The sequence below is a fragment of the Pinus tabuliformis genome, chromosome 6 (genome assembly GCF_031772625.1).
Source record: "Pinus tabuliformis cultivar Carrire ecotype Pingquan chromosome 6, CPIR1, whole genome shotgun sequence".
NCBI lineage: Eukaryota > Viridiplantae > Streptophyta > Pinopsida > Pinales > Pinaceae > Pinus > Pinus tabuliformis.
In genome coordinates this window covers 819,244,450-819,254,403 of record NC_142292.1, presented here as the reverse complement: position 1 = coordinate 819,254,403, position 9,954 = coordinate 819,244,450, and the positions used below count along the sequence as shown (strand labels likewise).

At 36.2% G+C, this 9,954-nt stretch overlaps 1 protein-coding gene across 1 annotated transcript; it reads left to right on the top strand.

Annotated features, from left to right (window-relative positions):
* The first annotated feature begins 336 nt into the window (after positions 1-336).
* LOC149261335 (serine carboxypeptidase-like) lies at positions 337-9,489 on the top strand. Its single transcript, XM_089368531.1, has 8 exons — positions 337-438; positions 636-709; positions 819-899; positions 7,235-7,328; positions 8,197-8,229; positions 8,460-8,718; positions 8,883-9,016; positions 9,103-9,489. The coding sequence occupies exons 1-8, from the start codon at positions 337-339 to the stop codon at positions 9,250-9,252; spliced, it is 927 nt and encodes a 308-aa protein (XP_089224657.1). The 3' UTR covers positions 9,253-9,489.
* Positions 9,490-9,954: the final 465 nt, after the last annotated feature.

Below are 9,954 nucleotides of genomic sequence, written 5' to 3'. Positions count from 1 at the left end.
CACTACCTATAGTACAATGATTACTTACTATAAAATAGATACACTACCTATAGTACAACAATTAGTAGATCAATAATAAGTCAATTCAAAAAAGCAACTTCAAACTGAACGTTAACCTATGTAAAATAACATAACATTTTAAAATTCTTATGGAATTTAACATTCTTAAACCTATAAGAAATCAAATTAAGTTAAATATATGTTTGTTATTAATAAATTTAACATAAAATATTTAAATTAAAATATATTAAGTATTAAGAGCCCTGGGTTATGCATGGTTCGACTGCCAAGGAGCCTCCACTTGGTACCCTAGTTGTCGTATGCCTAGGGTTATGCATGGTTCGACTACCTGCAAGGAGCCTCCAGTTGGAATCATTCCGTGGGAATATGGATCGGTTCTATGGTGCAGATGCCTCTTCCAATTGCAACGGTCGTGGTGTTAGATCCTAGTACATTGTGTGTCTTGAGGTGATCTCCCAGGGTTGTCGAGCCGGGAGGGTTAGTTTGTCGAGTCCTCAAAAGGTTCACTTCTATCTTTCTCTGTTATGGTTATCTACTCGCTGCTTTACCTCGCCACAGTTTGCCCTTGATCAAGTTGCCCACTTCTGGTTGCCTTCGAAATTGGTTCTTTTCAGTGGTACAACATGATGTGCGTTGAGACACAATCTCTGTTTTCAGAAAGGGTTTCCAGCTTGGATAGTCTCTTCAGGTAAGCGCATATTCATTTTAGGTGTTAAACTTAAATAGTTTCTGAGTTTTATAGCTTTTCTCTTGTTTTGTCATCACATACTCATCTTGTTTTCTACTTGAATGTGCAGCCCTAGTTGGCTATGGTGTGGGTCTTCGGAGTCATGCCGAATTGCGGTTGGGTCTACCAGTTTCTTGGTGCCCACTACCAGGTATGTGTTTGTTTGTCGAACTAGGCTAGGGATATTAGTTAACATCCTTCATCTGTGAATTGGACGGAATACTATCCCTGTAATGTATTTTTAAAAGGTTTCTCTAGCCTAAGGCTGAGGGTTTTGTTATAATAACTCAGAGGGACTGGGCCGAACTCAAAGGAATAATTCCTCGTTTTCAGACTTTTGGTTTTGGTTATGAAATTGCAGTCTTGTTGCCAAGAATGCACTTGTGTTAAGTTATTGATCTATTAAAGCCACGAGACTAGGGTTTCTGTGATGGGCATTAAGGGCACGAGGCCCAACGGCCGCAGAGTACATACTCATTTATTCGTTCGTGGGTGGCGGGAGATAGATATTAAGACCCTCATTCTTATGAAAAGTGGGAGACATACACGGGAAATAGCAGGAAACAGCGGGCTAGGCCATCTTAAAATGGAAACAAGACCGCTGAAACCACCAAACGTGTTTGGTGTAGAGGCCGAAAATCTTTTTGGCGCTAAATTGTTTCAATTTTTATATGCTAGGGCTTTCACTGTTATTTTGCAAAGGAACTCGAAGCTCATGAGCTAGAAGTTTCAAGGAAGACAACAAAGGGTTTATTTTCCATAGGTATTTTCCATTCAATTTGATGTATTTCCCTTGCAAAGATGTTGGCCTTAAGAAGTATTCTCTGCCACGAATTTAAAGAGTTTTTAGCTGCACTATCTCTAACTTCAAATAACAAGCAAGATCTGTGATAATTTGATTTCTTCATATTGAAGAAATGTTTTGCAAAAGTTGTCTTTCCTACGCCACCTAACACCACTATCCCCAATATCTGAGATTTCCCCCTTTGTTGTTGTTGCAACAGGACTGTCTCTTCAAAATATTGAGGCTTAAAATTCAAGCCTGTTGGATAGTCGGCCACGGGAAACTCTGGCTTTTTCACTATTTCCGACAGACATTTAACCCTTTCGTCCTGAATTTGAGTGTAAGTTTAGGGCAATAATGTTTATTAGGGCATAATGTTGTTTCTCTTTGTAAATTTATTAAATAAACGTGGTGTTATTTGGAATCAAACATAAACATACTTTCACTCATAATGAGGTTGACATTTCAGCCAGTATTGCTGCCTCCAGCTCGAGGTTGACTACATGTCTGCATTGACTTTTAACATTGAATTTCTCCCATTTTCAATAGTCTTGGAGAAATCATGGCTTCTCTTCATTGTTTGAGTCCACTTGATATCCACCTAATAGGAGATGACTGGGATGATCTTTTGCTTGGATATGTGAAAATGTGTTTGGCACTAGACTCTAATTCGTTAGCATGAAATAGGTTCGAGAGGGGTGTTATGGAAATATGATTGATTCTCCTCTGAACATCTCAAATCTGCATAAATCTGCGCATAGTTATAATACCAAGCCATGATATTTGTAGCTTGGGTCTTTGAGAAGTATGAGGCATGAAATTGGCATTATTAGGTTTAATCCCACACCAACATTTACTCATGAATTGATGAAACCAGAGCTCATGGGCATTCACTGCATTGTCATTCATTTGAATTCACGTATTCCATGTGTGGTTAACTATATTGGAGGGTTAAACATAATTCTAAGTTTTTATACCCTCTCTGCCACCAGTGCTCTACATTATTCTATGTCTTTTCATTTTCCAAGCATATTTCAGGGTTCTTTATTGCATATTGGTGCTCTTCTAAGGCAACACACCATATCGCTTCATCTACCATAATAATTCTTTGGACTCCGATTAGTAGTTTCCATGCATGCTTAATATGATTCATATGCATTGCTTTTCAAATGTTGATTTCACAGATTGTTTGCGGCGACGAATCACCCCTAAGGTTTTTATGTGGCAGCAAATCATCTCGAGGTATGGTCTGGGGTTTTGGGGCAAGCAAGGTCTAGTTTGAAGTTGATTGTGGCTGCAATGAGATAGTGAAGTAATGTTTATAGGCAGCAAGGAGATATTCTATAGAGATTACTTTGCATTATGCGACAACAATTTAAGACAGTGCATTACCCTTTGTAATATAATCCAGAGAACTTTTCAATGAAGTTAGTATTACATGCATAGAAGTTTAAACCAGCATATTTTAGAATAATTTTATGGTTTTACACGTTGTCATATATTTCAACATTTATTTATGTAATGATCCTAATGAGTGTCCACAAACTTTTCTTCATAGATTTCTATTACATTATTCTATACAAAATGGCAGACCAAGTATTTATGTTTCTTATGTTGCTTTTGGTATTTGTATTATTTATGTTGTTGATTTAGTTAGAGGTTGGATTTGTTTTTAGAAATTAACTTTAAAATGATACTTCACACAATCTGTTGGTATAGAGGGTCATGTTATGTCATCTACACCTAGACCAGAACCCCATAACATGCCCTTTACACAATCTGTTGGTATAGAGGGTCATGTTATGCCATCTACACCTAGACTAGAACCCCATAACATTCCCTCTACATCAAATGTGGGTCTAATCAGCATTCTCCCACCAGGACCAGAACAAGTTTCTTTGAGGAGTATTATAGACTCACAAACAAGAATGTTAAGGCTCCTACCAGATATTCCTGCAAATTTTCAAATCAGACAAGAAATAATTGAACAAATTCAGTTATGGGAAATGTCATTATTGGAGAGTGTAGCTCCTGCAATAGATATGAAAAATAGTTTCATATTTTGGTTGGGTTCTTAATAGTTTCACAATTTCATTGTAAATGCAGGAAGTAAGTGACACAGTGCCTAATGTATCTATAAGGGAACCTTCCTCAATCCCCAAGACTACAACAATATCATCGGTGACGACAAAAGGAATGCAAGAAGTTACAATCTTGCTCACTTCAGAAGGAAATGTCTTGAAGGATGAAAAAGGGCTGAAATTTTATCACTTTATTTTTCGTCGTGCAAAAGAATTATTTGGAAATACCATCCAAATGGATTGGAGGAAACAAGCCAATGCCAAAAAGGAGGAACTATTTAAAGATGTAGTAATAGAATTTGGTAATCCTGGATTTGATAAGGAACTTAATTTACAGATTGCAAGTAAATACATGCACTCAAAGAGGTCCAATTTAAGGACAAAGTTGACAAAAAACTTGATGTATCCACGTCCAGCTTGGATCAGAGACCAAGTGACGTGGGATGAACTTATGAAAGATGCAAAGTTTAAGAGGAAAGTCCTCAGAAATCCAAACCATATGCCATCTGCACAAGGAGGAGCTAAGAGACGCCTACGAGATACAAGAAAAGCAACCCAAGCTAGGGTGTCAAAAATTGGATCTCACAAATTAGCTTTGGTGGATATAATAGTATTCGTGGTGGTATGGTAAGTGATATTTCCATCTATTATATTTTCTATTTTAGGCAAAGTAACCATGGTCACGTTGAGTTAATTGTATCTTATTAGTTATTTTACCTTATAGATATGATTATCTTTGTTAATGTAGGTTCACCAGTTTCAAAAGGAAGCTTCGAAGGAAGACCTAAAATATGTTGTATTACATGGTTCCCAAGGTCTTCGCCAACACATGATAAATCAAGGGGAAAAAATAATTACTAGTTATGGATCCGAGGTTAGTTGTTTATAATATTATATGAATAATGCAATAAATCAATTGGAGGTTTTAATGTTATTATAACAAGTTAAAGTGTGTTGTGTATAGGAATCAGGTGAAACATCTAGGAGTGAACATGGGGAGGAGATACAAGCACATGATGATTTGCTTGTTGCACAAAATCATCCAATAGTCATTCCTGAACCTTGGCAGATTGTTGAATTTCAGCGAATGGGAGACAGAAATAATGAGGAGGGTGTTCAATGTGATGAGCATTCCACACCCACAATTAATGTAGCGCCTCCCAAAAAGAGGACAAAAAGGATTGATATGTGTTAAATTTTAATAACTTGAACGTGCATCGCTCTAGCTTCTAAGGAGCGCACTAGGTTGTGAGGGTCCAAACATAAACTAATTATGTGTGCAACAAAACAAATTTTGAAGATACTTTGTTTTTTTTATGAATACTTACATATTAAGGGGATCACTAAGACTGTTTCAGGTCCTAACTTGTATTATTTGTTTGATTATGATCAATTTGATATGCTTATATTTGTGTTGTATGTAGATGACCTGGTCCTAAAAGTTAGTTAAAAAAATTCTAGTTAGTTAAAAAAATTCTATCCCATGGTGCAAGAAGAAACTGGCATGCGAAGTTGACATGAAGGATATACACCTCATGTGTTATTTCTTGGTCTTGGAGGTTTGGCTGAGTTGAGGTGAGGTGGTCCTCGAATAGGGGTAAGTAAGCAATTGAGATTCTGAAGAAGTTTCAGATAATGGACAATAAACCATAGGCTACTTTTATGATACATATTTTGAATTTATCAGTAGATTAAGATTCAAATTTGGTTGATTCATCAGCGTACAAAAAGTATATAGGTTCCCTAACATATTTGGTAGAATATAGCAGTCAACTTGTTGTGTGCATGAGATCCCTTGCCTCGCAAACAAGGGGGGTGCAGACACCAATTTATTGTCCAGCTTGGCTGCTAATATATGGTTGAGCTGAGGTTGCTGCAAATATGCTCCATGGTCTGAGGTATGCAAGGTACTTAAAGGGCACACTGGCATAGTGCTTTGAGCTGTTGCATGCTTTAGTGGATTTTGACAGGGCTAGAGATGCAGGTGGTAGGAAGAGTGATTCATGGTTTTCTTTCAGCTTGGGTTCAAATATAATATCTTTGTTAGGATGGGATACCCATGTATGCAAGTTGAAGAAGTCCCTTTCTGGGCTAAAGTAGCCTCTTGTGCTTGGTACTCATGGATTTATGAGTACTTACAGATTATGGGAATCACTAAGACTGTTGCAGGTCCTAAATTTTATTATTTGTTTGATTATGATAAATTTGATATGCTTATATTTGTGTTGTATGTAATTACCTGGTCCTAACAATTAGTTTAAAAAACTCTATCCTATGGTGCAATAAGAAACTGGCAAGTGAAGTTGACATGTATTATTTCTTGGTCTTGGAGGTTTGGCTGAGTTGAGGTGAGCTAGTCCTCGAACACGGGTAAGTAAGCAATTGAGATTCTAAAGAAGTTTCGGATAATGGACAATAAAACCTAGGCTACTTTTATGATACATATTTTGAAGTTTTCAGTAGATTCAGATTCAGATTTGGTTGATTCGTCAATGTACAAAAAGTAGATAGGTTCCCTAACATGTATGGTAGACTTTAGCAATCAAATTGCTATGTGGATGAGATCCCAATACACTGTCCTAGTCATCCCAGCTGTATAATGCACAGTTGTACCGTTGTAACACTAACATAGGCACCAGAAGCTATGCTGCTAGAAAGGATTAAAAGTAAAGTAGGATGCTAAGACCTTAATGTCTTTGCATGTCAAACACTATGCTGATACTTATTTCATTATTTACTTTTTAACCATCATATGCTGACTATTTTTGATGATGCTAAATTGAATGCTCTTTTTCCTGTTTCCTAGGGAATATTACCAGAGACCCTAGAAGAGTTACTGGCTACCAGGAAAAGAGCCAAGGCAGACCTAAAGGTGGTGAAGTAAGTGCTTCCTATGTTCATGTTACATGCTTGTATTTTTTCCACTTAGCATCTCATTTTCTAACTTCATGTAATCTTGTTTAGGAGGCTAAAGATTGGTTGGTTGGTGGAGGTACAACTTTGTTCCTATGCTAGTTCCAACTTCCATTTGCTGTCAAACTTAGATCTAAAAGAGATTTATATGGTCTATCTCTTAGGCCTGACATCAAAATCTTAAAATTTTCAGGTGCATTTGGAATTGGAATTAATGCCAGAGACGTTGTATCTCACTGTGAACATCATTGACAGATACCTTTCTATTCAGAGTATTGCAAGGAAGAATTTGCCATTACTTTCTATCGCTGCAATGTTTATAGCTAGCAAATATGAAGAAGTTTGTCCTCCATAGGTAGGATGACTTGCTGACATTTGTAAGAAAGGATGTGTATATATCTAATTAAAAGAACACTTTGTTGGTTGTATAAAAGTACATACAATAGCAATATCTACTCCTACAGAAGATTACGCTTTATGCTGGAATCAGCACAAAAATTATATTATAATAGGTAACACAATATTGATAAGAGCTGGTTTATACTTGGCTATAGGTCAATGACTTCATCCGCATCTTCCCAAATGAATGCACGTCAGAATAGATAGTGGCCATGGTAATTAGCTCTAACTGATAATTCTTTGTCATTGATTGCAACATAGTATCCAAACATTTAGATTGACTGATCAATTGATAATAACTCTTCACAGGAGTTCAAAGAAATTGAACTTCAAGCTTACAGTTCCCACTTGGCCATATGTATTCCTCCTCAGGTTTCTAAAGGCAGCTGATTCCAACAAAGCGGTAAAGTTTTGAATGACACCACTTTTTATATTGTTGAAAGCAGCCTGTGTGGCATTGATCAAATCTACTTCCGAAAATGCCTCATAAAATCTAGCATTCATGTTTTAAATTACTTTTCTTTATTGTATTCCTAATAATACCCTGCTATACTGACAAGTCGTACTATCTATTATTCAGATGGAAAATCTAGCATTCTTCTTGGTTGAATTGTGTTTGCTTCAGTACATAATGAGAAAGTACAATCCATAAAATTTGTGTTAAGGGCTTTGAACACTTATCCGCTATGGAAGGCTTGTTTTTTGATGTGGTTTTTGAAATATTCAATGTATTTTTTAAGTTGTTTGTGCAAGCGTTTTCCATAACAGTAGTGAAGGCTTATCTGGATCTCAAAATATTGTGCATAGGTGATGCTTTTCCCTCCTCTAGTTAGTTCATTCTTATTTATTGTGTGGTTTTACAAACATTTTATAGTATGGTCCACTTTTTATCATTTTTGATAATATATCTCATGTATTTGATACTTGTAGACCTTTAATCCATAAAAAACAGCCCAAAAATCTCAGAAATAGACACCTATAAATATAAACTAGTCATCGAATTTCAAGGAATATTTTTTCATGGGGCTGAAATCCTATTAAAATTTGGAACAAAATGCATACTTTCATATTTATGAGATGTATACTTTGTTTACTGAACTAGATTTGTATGTGTTCATATTGAAATCATGTTACTATGTTTTAAATTGCGAGAAGCTTGATGGCTAAATGTTGTTTGCTTTATGATCCTTAGTTACCATTTGTGAAGTGTTTTAAGTAACTGGTTACGGCTGATGTTATGCTGGATCCTTTATCGAACGTTCTTAATGTAGGTTCTGATTATAGCCGGTGTGATAACTTTCCAGGTACCGAAGGGACTGTCACATGCTTTGCATCATACTTGCTGTGCACCTCAATTTTCAATTCCATTATGGCATTAGCTGGGAATATCAATGTAAGACTTAAATTCTAAATACTGGACAGCTAGACATTATGTTTATTTTATCAGCATTTTGTATCTTAAAATGTAGTTTGTCATCGTTGTTTTATATATCTTACGATATTAGTTTTCATTATTTTGTTTTATATTTTGCAGTACTATGATGTTCAGAAGGAGTGCAATGGTGGCCTATGCTATGATTTTTCAAATATGGAGAATTACTTAAACCAGGGTTCCGTTAGGGATGCCCTGGGGGTTGGCAGCCGAAAATTTGTCTCATGTAGCCCCTTGGTTTATGAAGCTATGCTTACTGACTGGATGCGGAATATGGAAGTTGGCATTCCAACACTCTTGGAGGATGGTGTTAAGTTGCTAGTTTATGCAGGAGAATATGATCTCATTTGCAATTGGTTAGGTAATGATACTGTATACATATAACATATTGTTTTTGTTTTGGAGAATGACTTTATGATTTAGGTGTTAAGTCTATTATTAACTTATTTGCAGTTGTGTTTTTCAGGCTTGTCAGTCTAATCTTCAAAATTGAAAAGTTAATTGTTCAAATTATGTGTCTTTCAGGCAATTCAAGATGGGTGAATTCCATGGATTGGTCTGGAAGTGAGAATTTCAAGAAGGCACCTACAAAATCCTTCCTTGTAGACGATAAGGAAGCAGGTTTAATAACCAGTTATGGACCACTCAGTTTTCTCAAGGTAAAAGGCACTCGATGATCATCTTTGATTTCGTTGTACGAGTAGATAATTTCTTCCTTACGGAATCTTCTATTTTGCTGCACCAGGTTCATGATGCAGGTCATATGGTCCCAATGGATCAGCCACAAGCAGCCTTCGAGATGTTAAAACGCTGGACACAAGGAAGTATTATTGATGACAATTCTCAAATTTTAAAGACAGTGACGGAGATGCCAGAGAAGAATTTCGAGAGTTAGTTATCAGTTTAACTAGGAGAATTGCTCTCTTCACCTAGATTAATGTAAATATTTCTAGATTTGCAGTAGTGTGCATCCCCAAAGATGTGTATTTTCTGATTTGGCAAAATAATTGTGCATTGGGACCATCAGTCTTGCTAACTTGTGTCAAATCTTTTGATGGCCACTTTTTAACTGTATAGAAATAGTGCTTCTTATTGCTTACCAAGCCTTGTGGAATTATGATTCTACATGGTGTTAAAGTTATATTCAAGAACATGAATAATATGTCCTGTGTTCTTATTCCAGCATGTTCTAATGTCCTAATGGATGAAAGAAATTGTAAAGTGGATGAAAGAAATTGTAAATTCAACAAAAATATTTGGTTAGAGTCTCGGGGAATTCAAAGCATGATGCTCTTAGCCTACATTCAATTTTATTGACAATGACATGAAAACATTTATGTTGTTTGCAATCATACAATGGATGCCAGTATTGTCTACTTATATTTGAATTGGAGGCTATGTGGTTTGGCTGTGTTTCACTTCTCGTTCGTTCTATTATTTTATTGTTGAATATGCATGTTTCCTCTTTTTGCCTCTTATCCCTTTATAAGCCTCTTGGACATTAAGTGCTTGGCATGGAAAGATATGTCCATAAAGCGCATGGACTATCTACAATCCATCAATTCTTGTTGCTGCTGTTGTCTACACTGCTCGATGC

Excerpts from the sequence above, each read along its gene's own strand:
- LOC149261335 (XM_089368531.1), top strand. The coding sequence starts at position 337 with ATGGTTCGACTACCTGCAAGGAGCCTCCAGTTGGAATCATTCCGTGGG. Across the intron at positions 900-7,234 it reads TTCTTGGTGCCCACTACCAG|GAGTTCAAAGAAATTGAACT; the intron begins GTATGTGTTTGT and ends AACTCTTCACAG. Across the intron at positions 9,017-9,102 it reads GACCACTCAGTTTTCTCAAG|GTTCATGATGCAGGTCATAT; the intron begins GTAAAAGGCACT and ends TTGCTGCACCAG.